Raw genomic sequence first — 17,717 nt, 5'->3', positions numbered from 1 at the left:
GTTCGCTGTGCCACAAGGCATCCCCCAGTCTGGCAGTCATGGACAGGCTCTGAGCAAGGGCAGAAACCCAACATCCCCAATTTACCTCATTTCGAATCTCCTGGCTCAGTCCTTCAGCTTGATCCAAGGGAAAGCCAGACACCAGCTCTGTGGTCAGCACGTGCTTGCTGCACAGCTCATCTATTACTCTTGGTACATAAAAGAAGGGGTGGTCTTTCAGCAGCTCCCTAGGGATGGAGAAAGGAGAGGAAGAGGTTTCAGACCCCTGAGAGCAGACAGACCCATCAGCAACACCTCACACAGCCCTTGACCAGCCTCTCCCCACACCCTGCTGGGGCTGCCAGGATATGTTTTCCTCACAATTACAGTAGGGATTAAGTCAGCAGAAACCCTGCCAGTGACTTACAGCTGCTGCCAGCTCCTGAGGTCACATCTCCTGCCAGAGCAGTGATACGAAGAAGGTTCCAGGCCGGTGCATCAAGGGGCACTGAGCTCTTTTGCTTATCCCACTTGGCTTTAGGGACCAGACTACACACATGGAAGAATTGCTTTGCCAAGGACAGCAGTGCCACAGGGGCAGTTCTGCCCCAGGACAGGAAAAGCATCCAGCCACCATGTAAAAATAATCTGGATGCTATGGCAAGCCAAGGGAGCAGGCAGACTGGTGGTGGTAACTGCTTTAAGAGAGCTGAACTGAAAACCTCTAGGCTGAAAGATGGGAGAAGTTAACAACAGGCTGAGGTAAGAGCACATGGAAGAGCACTGCAACCCAGCCTAGGAGCTCCTGCAGCACCTTCACATGTGGCACAAGACAGACTTGCACGGGAGGAGGTGATAACAGTTCAGCTGAATGAAGCCATGCCCAGCTGAGACCAGGTGGTGATTTTGGGGGACAGCTCAGGCCACAAGCATGCATCCTTCCCCTGTGCCACATGGCAGGGCACAGCAGTCAGCTCCCCACCATCCCTGAAGTTTAGGGGTGGTGGGGAGCCTCTCTCTCACACACACAGAGAAGGGGCTCAAGGCAATGGTGGGAACATACTGGAATTTCCTTGCACAGGCAGCTTCTCTCAGGTAGTCACATTCCAGGGCCAGCTCTCTGCTCACGACTTCAATCAAGTGCTCTGGGAACAAACCTGAAAGTCAAACAGCACAGGAGAGAGCAGGCTTAGAAAAAAGGATCTCAGGCTAAGCTTTCCAGAGCTGCAGCTGAGGAGCAGCCTGCTGTCCAGCCAACTGAGCTGAGGAGTACAGGAGGCCCCAGAGAGCCACGGTGTAGTTCCAGCTAGATGCAGGTTGTGCAGTAATCACAGGCCCAGGCTACACAGCTGCTCCTAAGTCAAGGTACAGCCACAGCACTGTTTGTGCAGCAGAGCTCTGTCGTCTCCCAGCTGCCACCCCACGGCCCAAACTGTCCATTCCTGCCATTGGCATGGCTGTGCAGGGGCACACACCAAAGACAAGCACCCAAACACTGAGCAAAAGCAGCAAAAACAGCTCCCTATCTGCCTCCAAGTGGCAGCAGGCACTGCCAGGTAGAAACAGTCAGCATGACTAATACAGTGCACTGCAGCAGCAGCACGTAGCCAGGGCCTGAGAGGCCAAGCCCAGTCTTCTTAGTCTTGAATTTGGAAAACCAATTTACTTCTTGGGCCAGACATAGCTGGGGCTGCAGCAACCTCTGCAGGGCCCTGCCCAGCCACCAGAGAGAACAGTGCCAGATTTTGTCAGCACCCAGCCTGATTTCAGAGCAGCATTTGTACAGTCCCACTAATATTTACAGCTGCTGCAGGCACAGATTTGGAAAAAGGAGTATTAAGTCCTGCATTCCCTGTGAGAAAAGGGACTTATCCATGTGCTGGGACTGAGCAGGTTCTAAGTCAGACAGTTCTCCTCAGCTCTGAAAGAACAGAGGATATCTGGGAAGAGCACAGAATGGCAGGCATGGAAAGCTACAAGGGAACACGGAGAAGAATGAGTTCTGCCAAATGTACCAGAAAGTAACGGGACAAAGCAAGACTACCTTGCCTGAACACTGCTCACACCTAACGGGACAAAGCAAGACTACCTTGCCCACACTCCAAGCCTAGAAAGCCACCAAAAGTGAGTATTCCCAGGCACTTTTATATTTTGCCAAGAATCCCTATGGGTCTGTCTCTGTAGAGAACACACAGAGACAAGTGCAGGTTACTCTGCAGGTGTGTGCATACACATGGCCAGCAAACACACAGGTGCACTTCCCACCCCACCAAGTGGGCACTGGAGCAGGCACGTGCCCCAGCAAAGGCAGCAGCAGCTCTGCAGCAGAACAGGGGAACAGAGCATGGCTCCCTAAGCTGGCCCTGCACCCTCTGCCCACATCTGCTGCCTCTCCTGCTTTCTGCAGGAAATCTGCTCCTGGGCAGACTTAGTATCCTTAAGTGCCTTTCCCCCAGTCTTTGGAGGGACACATGAAATGTGTTCATTGACAGGGTTTGGCAGAACTCGACCTGCGCCACTGGGAACACAGGACCTGCCAGGATCTCTGTCTTTTTACCTTCAGGGAGAATATTGCTCATGCTCAGGACAGCCATCAGGTTGTTGACATCACTGTTGATGCTCTGGGCGACTCCAGGGTACTGTGGGACAGAATGGGAGAGAGCAGTGTTGAGATTAGATGGCCTGGTTGTACAGGGCATGATAAAAACACCTGGCTCAGCATCCACTGCCCCCACATCACAGCCACCTACAGCCTGGCAATGGGCCAGGGCATTCCTGAGCCACACATCCCTCCTCTAAAAGCTTACTCAAAGCCCAGCATCTAAACCAGGGGAAGCACAGGAAGGCTAAGATGCGGCTCCTTGCAATCAGAATGGGTTCTTCAGATCCTCTGGTGGGAATTCTTCCAACACATGACGGGTTCTCAGACACACAAATCTCACCACAGCCATGGCAGTCAGTCATTTCCCTCCCACAGCTGAAAGCACACACCCCTGCAAGCCCCAGTGTGTCATTCCCAGCAGCAGGGCAAGTGGTGAGGCCCCAGCCCAGTCCTGGCAAAGGCACCTCATCCTGTTCTCACCCTGTCTGTCAAGAAGGGAAGGAGCCTGCACTGCTGAGGAAAATGTGTGCTGATGCCAGAGGGTTGAGTTTCTGCTGCTGTTACCTTGGCCTGACTTCAGAGAGTACTTGGGACACAAATGGCTTCAGAAGACACCCATTGATACTATTTCTAAAGTCACCCCATACTACAAAAACCCACCAATGAGTTGACCAGCTTTGCCTGGGATACTCAGTCAGCAAGGGACCTCACTCCTTGGGATTACAAACCATGGTGTACCAGGGGCTTTAGCTCTAGAATGTCATTTTGTTGGAAACAGCCACCTGAGGTTGCTGACCCCAGAAAGGGGCCTGGGGCATGTGCACATCCCAGAAAGGGGACTGACCTAGGGAGCAAGTGGGACCCTCCCATACAGCCCTAAAAATACAAGCAGTCCCTCAGCACCATTATCCATACTGAAGTGAAAATACTGTGGGATGTCTCCTGCTCATCTGGACTCAGACTGGCTCAAGCTGCAAAACCTTTCCTGTGTTTTCCACTTGGATTGCACTACATAAGACATCACATCTTCACTTCCATTAAAATGTTTCTTATTTCTCTAGCAGTACACACATAGGTCCCCTGCCCTTCTGTGAGCACAAACAAGACATGGCTGATCTGTAAAGCTCACCTGGATTTTCATGGCAACTTCTTTCCCGTTTTTCAAGCGTGCCAGATGAACCTGACCAATTGAAGCAGCAGCAAAGGGGCGTTCTTCAAAGGACTCCAGTTTATCCCTCCAGTTGGGGCCCAGATCGTTGTTCAGAGTTTTCTACAAACAAATAGAAAGGATCAGGGTATGGGAAGCAAAGATTTAAGACTTTCAGTCTTGGAAATCATGTTCCTCCAAGGTGACTGAGTTCTGAGTACCTATAACCTGCTTTCTAGATCATCCTCTGTGCCCTGTGATTGCACACCAAGGCAAGGAGTGCTCCAGCCAGCAATGCTGCCCCAGCACTGAACAGGTGCTGATCAGATCTCTGTGGGCCTCTGCCCTAAGGGACAGAAATCTTGAACACAAACACCGCTGCCTTGGCATACAAACATCCCCTTTTAGGTGCCGTTTGCTATCTTCTAGAAAATGAGCAAGAAAATGAGTCAGCTGTTTCTCCTCTTTCATCATCCTGCCAAGCTGAAGAGAAGCAATCCAGGCATGACTCTCTTTAAGGCAATATTGACAATTAAACATCACAGCCTGCTTTAACATCTTTTTTTGCTACCCTGCCAGACTGTCATATTTAAGTTCTAGCTCTGCTTAGTGTCTTTCAGAAGATAAGCAGTGCTGGCAGTTCCTTTGGCATCACCCTTTACATGTTAATTTACAGAGAACATATACACTGGGGGAAGCAAACTTCATTCTGTGTTTTCTTGATGGCAAGTTAACGAACATGGTAAGGACAAAGCTGCTGTTAATTTTCCATCAGAATGAGGCTTGTAAGTCTGTTTCTAAAATGGGATGTAGACATGTCTAGACACCACCTTGAGACCCACAAGAAAAAGAAGAGGAAACAAGAGGAAGCTACACTCAACAAGACCCTATAACCATATTCCTGGCAGCATCCTGCTCCATATCAACATTAATCTCAGGACATGAAGAACTCCCACATTTTTTTCCCCTCTGTCTAGACCCAAACTTCCAATTTTTTGAGAGAAAAGACCAACTGAAAATATATAACATTATTGAAATATTCTATAAAATCCCCATCCACCTCCCTTACTAGGGCATGTCACAAGTGACATTTTTTCTGTCCATTGTCTCTTTCCCTGATAGGCACTCAAGAATATTCCTCACCATCATCTGCTTTATTGGCATGAAGTCGGCACTCTGACGCACACGCTCAAAAATCCTCTGGAGATGGGGGTTGATGAAAGCATCATCTGCCAAGGGAAAGAACACAGCAGTCAGTGCAGGCATTGCATCCTTCAACACACAAAGAAATGTGCTCCTGCATTCAGACAAGTCAGGCTGTTCTGCCCCAGGCACACGCCAGTGAAGGCTTTAGAAGTAATTCTTTAATTCTTTTGGTGTGGTGACAGGCTGCACAGACCCAAGAGCAGAGGGCTCTGCCTCTGTCACACACCAGCCCATCTTCTGGCTGGCAGCAGTACAGCATCCAGGTCTAGAAGAGCCACTGCCTCATGGAAACACAGGTCACACAAGGGACCCCTGGAGAGCCATCCCAGTGCTCCAAGGTTCCCAATGTGGTTTAATCCAGTTCATTTTAAGGGGCAGCAGCTCCTCTAGAATGCTGTGCAATGGTAAAACACCACTTACACAAGTACTGAACTCTAAGAGAAATCAGGATTCAGCATCTGCTACTGTAAACAACTGACCAAATGCAGAGCAACTACAAGTGCACAGCAGAGAACTCAGCTGAGCCCAAACTTTTGAGTCAGAAGTATTTAGCAAGCAAATATTTATACTTATAAGAGGAGGGGCTGGGGCATCTTGAAAGATTAGTCCTCTGCTTAAGCAAAGGCTTCTACAACAACTCAGAGAAAAACTACCACTGCTGGCAAACTTTTCATTTAATAAATGGTTATAGAGGAACCAGATTTATCTGCTGCTCTACCAACACTGGAAAAATCCAGGCTACAAGCCTTGATCCTGAGAACTGAACCTGCACATGCAATTGTGGCATTCAAACAAAAATGTATTGTTCCTCTCTAAATACACATGCATGAACCACCTTATGTCTATCCCAGGAAACTAGAAACAAACAATGACCTTAAGAGGACTGTCCTGGGAAGAAGGGTGGAAAGGAATGGAGAAAAAAGATAAATAATGCAGAGATGTGACATTAACACTCAGCATTGTTTACAAATTCCTACTGAAGCCATAGCAGCATTTAAAAGTACTAATAAAACCCCACTGTGGAACGAACAGGAGTTTTTGAGAGGAGCAGGCATTGCAGGAACAGTGAGTGGAGCTCCTGCTGTGACGTTACAAACCCGCAGGAAGGTGAGACATTGCATTTGCGTGTGCACTGCAAACCCTGAAAGAAACACCTGCTCTGTCACTGATGGTGTATCACTGCCCAGCCTCTGAACATGCTTAAAAATATTCTCTGGGCTGTGTGAAGGTATTAACCACCACGCTGCAACGTGTCACCTGCACTGCCAAGGGTGACTGGGCAAAAGGAGAATGGATCTCACTATGAGTGACCCCAGAAGCTGTTTGTGTCAAAGCATCAGCATCTGCCACAGGCATTCAGGATCAACTTCCTTCATTCTGCTCACTGCTGACATCCATAAACCTCTCAAGGGGTTTCAACCCTAGTCTGGGAGGGCATCCATCCTTAGCTGGGGTGCTTGACCACCCCCACCCTTTGTTCATGAGCACAATGTCAAACAGCCAGGGAACCTGCAAGTCCAGGCTGACTGTACAGAAACTCAGCAGCAATGTCAAAAATCAGTCTTGCCGTGGAAGCAGCTCTGCCAGGCTTACAACATGCTGATGAATAAGGTTTTACGTCTTTGTGGTCAGCTGCTGAGGCCTTACTGGAACAAAACACGAAGCAGGAGCCAAGGTAGGGCGCTCTCAGCTGGTAAATGCAGCTGCCTTTCCACCATCTCCCAGAACACAGGATGACTGGGGGTATTTGGCATCTTTTCTGTGCATGATCTTTAGGAATGTGGGTCCCTAACAAATCCACTGACTCCCACATCAGGGAGGCACAACAGACGTCAGGGGTTTTAAGGAAATTGCTTTGTGACTTGTGCTCAGCTGCAGGGAGCCCCTGCCCCCAGTTAGCACCCAGGCCTGCTGACAGAAGCAGTGAATTCAAACTCACCAGGCCCCAGAGAAGCCCATGAAGTGGCAGGACCTGCGTGAAACCCTCCTGTCCAAACAGCCACCACAAGAAACAGACACTGTGCATTGTGTGATTTATCTCCCCACAGCTGTTCCCCAGCAAGGTCACTATGGGCCTGTGCTCTTGCCAGGCACAGCAGAGTCCACACACTTACAGCAAGACTCCAAATGAGGGCTGGGTACAACCACCGAGGTTGCTGAAGGCTGTTCCTGACACCAGAGTGAAGTCAATCACCAAGTATTTGACACTCCTGCCAGAGCACCGTAACATTAGCAGACAGCAGGCAAGTTATAAAAATCCAGAACATTTCTGCTCCTCAGAGACAGCCTTTCATAGCTCCCTCCTCTGCACTGACATCCAGCCCTAGGGCAGCTGTGACCAACCTTGGTCACACAGCAGGCACAACTCAGTGGTGTCCCAAGAATCTGAAATTAATTCCACCTATGGAAGATGAGTTTAACTGCAGAGCTGATTTCCAGGCATGGCTTGCTCAGTCCACGTACCAGAGGCACTGGAAAGCAAGGAGCACAGGAGCTCCTCCTGGACCTGCACTGTGAGCCATCAGTGGCACCTGGCAGTTTCTGGAGGGTGAGAAAACAGCATGTGGGTGGCAGCCTTTGACACAGCAGCTGATGCCTCCCACTAGGCTCTGCCAGGTGGCCATCAGCCTGGCAACCACCTAAACCAATTGATTAGCAAATGAAATGCCAATCAGGGCTTTCTGGGACAGTGAGCTGATCTTGTTTTGTTGACAAGCCCAAAGTATTTAATGCTCTACTAGATCCAGTCTCATCAGTTGATACCTACAAAAATTCAAGTAGAAGCACAAGCCAAGCAAAGTGAGTACTTCAAACACTCAGACACTTACTCAATTTCAGAAACATATTGAAAGCTATTTCCAGACAAGTCTCACAGCTATTTTTGGCTGGTTCTTTCCTTCCCTATCAGGCTGGGCAGGAAGGCAGATTGGAAAGATCCAGATAAGGTTTGAACAGAGCACACCTGCCAACTCCCTAACAGTTTAGTGCAGACACTGGTGTCACTCATGCCTTCACCTGTGGTCACTGGCCTCAGAGCTTGATGGGTTAAGTAGCAGTTTGAAGTCTTCTCAGGATGGAAACAAGTGTTTTATAGCTGATAAGATTATCAGCTGTACTGGCCTTTCCAGTAAAGCTTCAGTGCCCACAGAGCATGTAAACCACAATCAGGTTGCTATAATGGGAGAGTATTGTGGATATAACCTTGACCACTTCTGGTGAACAAAGAACAGGATCACATTCTTGTTGTCACCCTCCTCCTTTCTAGCAGGACACCTGCAATTAGAGCGTAACACAGCTCTGCTTCTTAACAATTGCTTGTAACATAGACACTAAAATTCACAGTATCACCCTACTGTCAACCAATTTCAGTTACAATAAGGACATTAAGAGAGTAGTGGTGTCTAAGTGCATCCACCTATTTATTTCATACCGGGATTAGATGGAACTCAAACATTTCCATCACTGCTCTCACAGGCAAAAGCCATTTGTTCAGAGTCTCCACATTCACTTGACACTGCCTTATTGCAGACAGTTGACCCTGTGTCACACCTGACAGCACTAAGGACAGCTGAGGACCTGTGCTCCCACTTACCTTGAATGCTTAGCATCTGTCCCAGCTTCAGTGCTGCTCCCCGGACCTTGCACAAGGTCCTCACGATCCTTTCTGCATTGGCCTCTGACAGGAATGGGCTAGAATCCATCACTGCTTTCTTCCCTGAGGGTAAGGAGAGAGAGTATGAGTGAAGAACACCCTTATCTTGGCAAGCCCACTCCACTCTGTTAGTCCACATTCAACAGGAGATTTGCCCTTCCCTGGGCAAATCAAACCAGGACTACACTGTGTGCCTTCACTGTAACCCAGGGGCAAGGACTGCATTGTATATCTTGGGACAACTTTGACATTGTTGGCTTGAGGGCCAGGAGCAGCAAGTTACAGCCTCCAAGAATGTGCTGCTCTGCAAACTGTCTGGGAGCCTGGGTAGATGTTGGTGCTTGAATTCACTGTGCCAGCCAGCACAGCCTAAAACACTGTGCAAAGGTGTCTTGAGTCCCACACCACAGACTGCAGCACAGCCATAGCCTCAGAAGGGCAGTGGGAGAGAGCCACCAGGGGGAATCCTCAAAAGCCCTGGAAGAACACTGGCACAGACCAACAGGCCTCTTCCAACCCCTTAATGTGGAAGCCTACACACAACAAGGCCAAAATATACCCACTCAAACACACGCATTCCTGTCCCCAAGCATGTGTAAAGCCTGATGTCTGACAGGCTCAGAGAGGTCACACAGCCGTGTACACACCAGTGCCACAGCTCCAAGTATGCAACAGGGGGATTGTGTGGCATAAGAAGCACTTCACTATTTATTTTATTTTTTTTTTATTAAGGGAGAGGGGAAGGAGATCCTGATTGTAGTTTGTGGTCCCTTTGGGAGAAGCAGCCCAGAACTACCATCCAGGGCAATGCCCAGTAGAGCAGGGACAGAGGGGGCAGGCAGACACCCACCCACCTCTTCTGCTGGGGCTGCAGATCAGCTCCTGCTGACAGCCAGCCAAGCAGGAGCAAGGTCCGCCCTTGCAGCCAGGCTGCAGAGCTCACAGCTCATATGCTGATCTTGCAGCTACACTGTTCTTAGAATACTTTAGAGGAACAGAAGACAGAACAGCTGAGCCCCCATAAACAATAAGCAGAGCCCAAAAAGGCACACAGCAGATGAAAACAGCCCTGAAGATCTCAGGCAGGAGATGGAAATTACTGGTGTGTCATGTGCTGACTAGAGCAGCCAGAGATCCTCTCCATCTCCTGGTAGCTCTCAGGAAGGTACACAGAGGGACTCAGACTGGCCAGGGGACAGGAGAAATAACAGAGACAGACTGAAGTAGCTGCTGTCTAAACTCTGGTAGCTCCCACAACTTGGTACCATTTTCTGGAGGTGCCAAGCATGTTACTGATCTGACAGACACCCTTCAGTCCCTGCAAGCAGCTGGACTGCTTACAGACCTTCCCTGCAGAAGTGATTCCACAGAACTCTCCACTGGCAGAGCACAGATGTGTCAGGTACAGGCTGCTCTCCTGCCCTTCATCCCCCCTCTTTCTTTCACCTGTTTTGTAGGATAGCAGCAGGATGGGACATTCTCTTTAAAAATCCCTGTCCTAAGTCAAGGATGTGAGGAATAAAAACACCAGAAGTACACTGGACAGCCATCCTGCTCTTGAGAGCAAGATATGGAAAAACAGGACAGGTCCAGAATTCACCATTTCCCGCACATTGCAATCCTTGGAACACATTTTGCTCTGGATAATGGATGTAAGGAGACTTAGAGGCTGAACAGATAGAGCTACCCAGGGCAGAAGGATCTGGCTTTATACCCTTGAAAAGCTCAAGTGTCCCCTCAGGAAAACTGTATCCTTAGCAATGATGAGGCAGATCCTGTATGAGATGACACACCTCAGGGACCTAGGGAAAGTACTGAATCAAATCCATATCTCCCTTCACACCACTGCACACAAAAACATCCTCCTTTGAGTCAGCAGCAGAATAAAGGGGTTAGTTAATGATTAAAGCCACATCCAGAAGCCAGTGAACCCTGACAATTTTAACTCTTATCAGAGAAAGAGTCAAACACAGGCAGTCCCAAATTCTCTTCTCCTGGCAGGCTTCTCACTGAAGTCAAGCCTCCAGGGGCAATACCTGATCACCAGGCAGCCCAACAGCACGGGAGCAGCTCTTGCTTGCACTTTGGTACAAGTGTGCATGAACAAGAAGGTGATCTGGAAGCAAGAGTGAAAAGCAGTACTGTGTCAATGGCAAGCAGAGAGAAAACAGACACAGCTTTCCAAGGCTGGGTGGAAAGGAAGTGGGGATAAAACCCACCACAAGTTCATGAAAAAATATATCAATTTTCAGTGAGTTAACATTTTACCCAAAAGATGGCTGGCACGTTTTGGTGCCTCACATTATTTCTTCCCCATCTTCAGATCACAAAGGTGGTTTCACCTATTTCACTAGGGAAAGGGAAAAAGGCAAATAGAAGTCATATACAAGCTGTGGCAACATGGACACCTCAGAAATTAAAGCTCCTGCAGCCACAGTGCCTGGACCTGTGAGTTCTTCCACAGAACAGGCAGCAGGCAGACACCCTCCCTAGTGCTTGACCCACTTTTATTTTTTTTTCCTTTTCAAATTCAGAATCAGCATGAACCTTTCCAAACCTGTGTGCAACTCACTGCTGCATCACACTTTTTCCACCTTCTTTGCCACTGTCAAATGGAGAACTAGTGACTAGACTTTATATTTGTTTTAGGACCATCTGCCAGAGAAACTTTGGGGCAAAGGAATATTTAAGAACATGGCCTAAGCACTTGAGACTGACAACCCAAGAATATTGCATTACTGCTTTTCATAAGAAAATCCCCCTGTGTCCAAATCCAGGCTAAGTGCCAGCCTGCCAGGGCCCTGTCCAGCCTGGCATTTGTGCAGTGCCTGAAGAACTGCCCGGGACAGATCATTAATAAGTGACAAAGTTGTCCTTGAACCCAGTCTCTATACTTGTAACAGCAGCTGTTTATTTGGGCACTCTCATTCTAATTCCTGGGAATTTATTCTGTTTTCCCATTCCCACCCTGTGTAGGCCTTCTACTGTATTTACATACAAATGTGTATTTACATACACACTTTAAATACTGAGGCTGCCATCAAGGTCACCAGTGACAGAGGAGGTTTTCAGCCTACCAGGAAAATTCAAACTGGAAATCAAGTCAGTCAATCCTCTTTTTAACAAGATAAGATGAGCCAAACCACTTAAAGATGGCAGCATTAGGGCCTTAACATTAAAAACAAACAAACAAACAAACAAAAAATCTAACAACAAAAAACCTGCACCTTACAAGAATTTGGCAGAAGAATGAATTTATGTCCAGGACATCAGGCTTGGACAGAAAAGGAAGAAATTCACCAATTCTTGCACCAGACATATTTGTTCTAGGCTAAGTCCCTAAGAAGTGAATTGTTTATGGAAAAAGAGACAATCCAAAGTAGGGAGAGAAGGGTCCTGTGGCTGGTAGACAAAGATGGGGAAGCTGAGCAGGAAAAAACAGATCAGCACTAGCACAATTGCTAGAGAATGTGCAGGAGAGTAGGAATTTGCAGTCCCTGTGATAACAGCAATGGAAAGAAGAAGTACAAGCTGTGCTATCAGGATCATGTGTAGCTCAGTTGTGTCTAGCTAAGGGGTTAGGATTAAAGGACCAGTGTTTCTAACTCCATTTTAAAGGTGTAAAGACACTTCACTTTGTACTAACCAGGCAAGAGGAAGGCAACCAAGAGAAAACTCTTCCTCATTACTCCTGGATGCCAGTGAGAGTGTGAAATTCTTAGGCATGCCTTTGAGCATACACACACATCCCACTTGTTTAAGTCTGGAGTGCCAAGAAGTTACCATTAGTATTGCAGCAGTAGGGAGAGAAATTACATCCTCCAGCAGCTTCCCAGGAACAGGACAATATGTCATTCTCCAAAGAGACAGGTCTCAGCCCAAACTCATGGTGCTAGCAGCCACAAAACTTGGGAACAAATGCCTCAAGCTGAAATCAGGAAAGGGGTGCAGAGGTATTTTTAAAGAAATGTAAAGGTACTTATGTCACGAGATTTCCCCCCAAAACAGCTCAGGCTGGTACTGTCAGAAGAACAGTAAGAAAATGGAGTCTTGGACTCCCACTGTGTACTATCCCCTGCTGTGCATTTCTGCAGCAGCAGAGCCCATGGAGAGAGCTCTCACTCATGGAGCCTTACCCACCACTCTAAAATACAGTGGAAAACACATCCAAGGACACTAGCTAGAGGCTGTAGCTGAGTCACCTGGAAACCTTCCTGTGTCTTTTGCCTGAGAAGCTCCAGAAGAGCACAAAGGCTGGAAGTCTTTCACTTTTGCCTCACCTCCACACTTGCTGCTCTTGGCCCATTCTCAGCTCCACTATTGATATTACTCTCCTTTACAGCACAACCACTGCTCCAAGATCTTATCTAAGCAGACTTGATGGCAAGAGGGACAACAAGGAAAGACAAACACCTAAAAATAAAAGCCAGGTCATTTTCTTATTCCCTGACTAGCACTGAAGTTGGCAGTTCTCATGGCCGCCTTTTTTAATCAAGGTTTATTCAAGAAAATCACTCTTCCCAAAGCAGGATTCAAGGCTGTAGAGCAGCTGTCTTCTGACAGAGAAAAATAGTAGTGTCCCCATCAAGAATAAAAAAGATAAAAGTTTAGACGTGCAATTGCTTTATTGCAAGGAGAAAGCGTCTTCTGCCTTCTAAATAATAAAAAAAAATAAAACTAATCCTTCTCATGCTGTAAGAGAGAGGAACAAAGCTCATGTTATTCCCTCAAACTTCATAGCTCTGCAAACTCATGTTTTCATTTAGGGTGTGCCTAATTAGAAAACACTCTGGCAAGCAGAGAAATACCAACAGTTGTGCAATTCCACCTCTGTTCGAAGCAACACAAATCATCAGTTTCCAACAGGTATCAACAACCTGTCAAACATCCCAAGTGCTGAAAGCAAAAGGCCTTCAAGGATTCTCTACAGGATGAGCTGTGTTTGCCTGAGTGCATGTTTTTAAATCAAAGCAAAGAAACCCATCCATCCTCAAACACCTGAGGTCTTAGAGAGAAACAAGAACTCTTTGCCAAGGATCCTTTTTCTCTGCTGGGCTGCTCTGTATTGCCTTGCTGTTAATATTTGCATTTTGGTATTCCAACCACAAGCAGAGTCCTGGGTCATCCACCCCTGCCTCCCACTAATGGGAATGTGTTTCATATCCTGAAGTGTTGTTTTATGGTTTGGGAATTTATTTTAGTTGGGATTTTTTTGTTCAGTTGCTTTGTTTTTTCAGTGTTTTTCCCCCCTCCAAATTTCTTCGTTTTTCAGCCATTCCAGTACCTCCTGAAACAGAGGTTCAGTTTCCATCCTTCTTCCACCCCAAAAGATGACCAGGGTGAAGAGAGAAACTGAATTAGACTAGAATTACAAGGAGCAGTTGTCATTATCTGAAAGTAATGCTTCTGAACCAGGAACAAGTTGACTTCATTTTTACTTCTAGCTACAAGTATTTCAACCTTTCACCAGCTCCCTCCAGTCACTGGAAGTAACCTAAACACACAAGCACACCAGCCAAACCAGAGAGACCAGATGAAGACCAAACAGCCTGCAGCAACTCTAACAGACCTTGACATTTTGCAGTATCTCAGCAAAGCTTTTTCTGGATAACAAACAGGTGAATGGAACCACAAATTTTAGAGTAATCTCATGTTTTCTGGAGAACAACACCTGAATTTTCTATGCCCTAAACCATTCACCCACAGACCCCCCACAATATTTTACCAACACATATGCTTAGAAGAAAGCCACCATGACATGATCAGGTACAACTTAGGAACATTTTACCTCCAATTCACATAAGCTGGAAAGGAAAGAGGATCAGGTCAATTTGCACAGCACAGCCTTTTGCATGTTATGAGAATCCTTTAGAAGGCAGCACAAGACAGATATTGGAAATAGATAATTCCCATTTAACAGGAGCATAAAGTGCTTTGTCTCTCTTACAAGAGAACAGCTATCCTCCAAGTTCTTCCTAGGCAGAATATCCTTTAATTTCAAACAGACTATAACCACTAACAAAATTTTCAGACACACAGGCTCATGTAAAGTTTCTGTACTGACTGAAATGCATTGTTTCACTGAACAGTTTAAAAAGAATTGTTAAGTCAAGACAATCCAAGAATGGGCATAGGGATAGTATTGAACCTCAGGGATGGCTACAGGAAAGTAAAGTTGTTCAAATTGTGCTGGCACAAACACATTCTCTGGAATATTCCTCTGACCTCTGTCTATGTAGTGAGGCTGTGGTGTACTGAGATGGGAGAAGAGCCAAGAGATGAAGAATAATATTGAAAATAAAAGAACTACCCGTATCCCCTGTTATTCTGTCTCATTACCCAGCCTTCAAAAGAATACAAATTTTGCAAATGCAGGTAAACTGTGTCTAGAAATAAAATAAAGAGGAAGATGATAAAAGGAAAATGGAAGGACATTGAAATGGCTTACCACTGCGTTCCTCAGATCTAAGGCTTTTCTTTGCCACTTCTGCCAGCGCCCCAATGCCAAGACCAACAGCTAGTCCTTTAAAATAAGAAGAAAAAAGACTCAAGTCAGAATGAAAAAACCTTCCAAGCCACATACAGAGGCATTTTTGGTAATTAACTTTAAGCCACACATTCAAACGCACAACAGCTCCATTAGAACATCCTGGCTTTTGCAATGGAGTCATCTTCACTTGACACTGAAGAGTTTTCTCCTGTACTTCTTCAGCCCAGCATGCCAGCCAGGAATCATAGGTTAGGCCAGTCTGGGACATCTGGCTTTCATAAAGCATGTCACAAGTGTTACTCAGAGCTTTGTGCTCTGGCTGATGTCCTGCTGTAGACTCCAATCATGGAGTTTTAAAAAGGAGAAGAAAAAGAAGCCAAAACTTTCACAAACATGGTTCTCAAAGTACAATTCTCAAGAAGGAACAGAATCCCTCTCACTGCTGCACTGTGCCACAACAGCAGGAGGAAAAACCCTATTTAGGATGAAGCCACTGCCAATAGAGTGTAAAGTTGTGCAACCCTGCTGCCTAAGCATTAGGTTTAATTGTGCTCATTAGCTGCCTCTTCCTTCCATGAGCTCATTTACTAGGATGAACAGAAACATGTTTTACCCCAAGGCTCACCTTATACCAGCAGTGTTGCAACCTGCAGTCCAAGGAGCTGGGCTGGGGAGTAATCCCTCACAGCAGTAAGACCAGGAGACAAACCACCAGCACTCCCCATGCACTATCACCCTGGCAAGCAGTGAACTGCAGGGTGGTTTCACAGCCACAGGTTAAGCCAGGACTACAAAAGCAGCTTTATCTGCCTCTGCTAACCAGAGCAAAGGCACCGAAGATTAAATGAGGCACAGATCTAATCATGCAGCAATCCATACAACCAAAGGTCTCACTGCCTTCCTAATACCAAAATATTTTTTTCTGGATAATAAATGGCATGGACAACCAGAACAGATGGTGCTGCTCCACGTCTCCTCAGCAGTGGCGCATCCTGCTGTGCTCTACTCCCACACTGCTGACAGTACTGGGTGCACCTGCTTTCCAAGCCCTCCCCAAGGCACTACTGGAAAAGTTCCCAGGTAAAACAACCAAGGAACAAAGTCAGCACAATGAAGGAAGCAGAGCTGTCCAGCACATGGCATTTTGCACGTGTGCAGGAAGAACCACATGCACAAGCCTTGTAGACTCAGGTGAGAAAGTCTGGCCACAAACAAGGTGACCATCACCCTGCACTGGCATTTTTCCTCTCTCCCACCAGGCAATTACAACCCCCTCTGCCAGTACAATTTCAGGCTTCTATAGTTTGTCTCCTTCACAAACAGCTCCACTTTTAATCTTACAGACTACATGCACTGGGGCCAGAGAATCCTGCATAAGGTGAAGCACAAGAGGCATCAATGGCATTACAAGGTGGTTGGGGTTTGGGTTTTTTTGTTGGTTTGGTGGCAGTTTTTGTGGGATGGTTTTTGTTTGGGGTTTTAAAAAAAATTTCTATATTTTCTGCAAGTTTTTCTATGGAGTCACAGCACTGAAGGAAGTCTGATGTCAATAACTAACTTGTGTAGACCCTTCAATTGTGCCAAACCATGCATCACCAATTAGCAAGTGTTCTGCACCAGAAATCCAGAAATTTTATTAGCTAAACAAAGTGAGAAAAATACCCCTAGGCTTCACAGAAAACAAGCAAAAAGGCTTTTCAAACACAGCATAAACACCTACTAAAATGCTGATACATGATCATTTCCAATCAGATCCCACATACAATTAACTTGGAGCAGGCAGTACCAAGAGTCAGATAGGAAGCCAATAAATACATATCTCATCAATAAGATGGGATTTTTTAGACTAAATATCACTCACAGAACATTTCTGTTGGTCTTGATCCCACCTATTACCACCTCCAAAACAATGCTCCCACCATAAATTAGCTTGGTCATTATCAGAGCTAGACTGAACTGACTGGCAGTAATTAGTTTCAGATTAAAAACATCACATCTTCTATAGGCTCTATGTTCAATGCCTAAAATTAAAAATTACCAGATTTACTGACTGGACATAAAACATATCTGAAGTTTCTAATCTCTTCATCATAAAGACACAAACCACTTCAAAGGTAAATGAAAGTCTAGGAAACAGATTCTACTCTGTCTTGCAGAATAAAGCTGAAGAAATTACAGCTTGTTTAAAAGCAGCTTGGGTTTACATCAGTGTGGGCAAGATCAGACTACAAATGAACATGTTTTGCACCTTCCCTCTCACGGATGTGCACAGCTAAGCATCTGTACTAATATTGTAGACTGCACTAGAAAAAGAGCTGCTTATTCAACTGCTCTTACAACTTCCTCACTGCTCACTCTGTCCAATTTCCAAAAAAAAAATTAACCCAAATCACCAATCAACAACAGTTTCAGATAAACTAAAAAGTCAGGCAAAACCAAGTTCATGGTTAAACAGCTGCTAAACTGTAAAGATCTGAAATTTAAACAATGGCTTCAAGCATCTTCAAACTATAATTGCAGTGTTTGCTATTGCTTAGCAGTCAAGCCTTGCAAAAAAGGAGGATGTAAGAGTGGATGTTTGGGGCTAAGGTGTTTGCCTTCCCAAGTTACTACAGATGCTGAGGTCCTGCTTCCCAGGAAG

At 46.3% G+C, this 17,717-nt stretch overlaps 1 protein-coding gene across 1 annotated transcript in view; it reads right to left on the bottom strand.

Annotated features, from left to right (window-relative positions):
• The window catches only part of COQ8A (coenzyme Q8A), a 42,596-nt gene that overhangs the window by 4,902 nt on the left and 19,977 nt on the right, over positions 1–17,717 (bottom strand). Inside the window, exons 5-11 of the mRNA XM_041473991.1 lie at positions 15,035–15,109; positions 8,527–8,649; positions 4,872–4,957; positions 3,711–3,851; positions 2,537–2,618; positions 1,043–1,136; positions 86–227 (exon numbers count right to left, since the gene is read on the bottom strand). Coding sequence (XP_041329925.1) covers positions 86–227; positions 1,043–1,136; positions 2,537–2,618; positions 3,711–3,851; positions 4,872–4,957; positions 8,527–8,649; positions 15,035–15,109 — 743 coding nt within the window. The remainder of the gene's footprint in view (positions 1–85; positions 228–1,042; positions 1,137–2,536; positions 2,619–3,710; positions 3,852–4,871; positions 4,958–8,526; positions 8,650–15,034; positions 15,110–17,717) is intronic.

This window comes from Pyrgilauda ruficollis, unplaced genomic scaffold (assembly GCF_017590135.1).
Source record: "Pyrgilauda ruficollis isolate IOZ18807 unplaced genomic scaffold, ASM1759013v1 scaffold31, whole genome shotgun sequence".
Classification (NCBI taxonomy): Eukaryota; Metazoa; Chordata; class Aves; order Passeriformes; family Passeridae; genus Pyrgilauda; species Pyrgilauda ruficollis.
The sequence above is the reverse complement of the archived record's forward strand: the minus strand, read 5'-3'. Positions and strand labels throughout refer to the sequence as shown.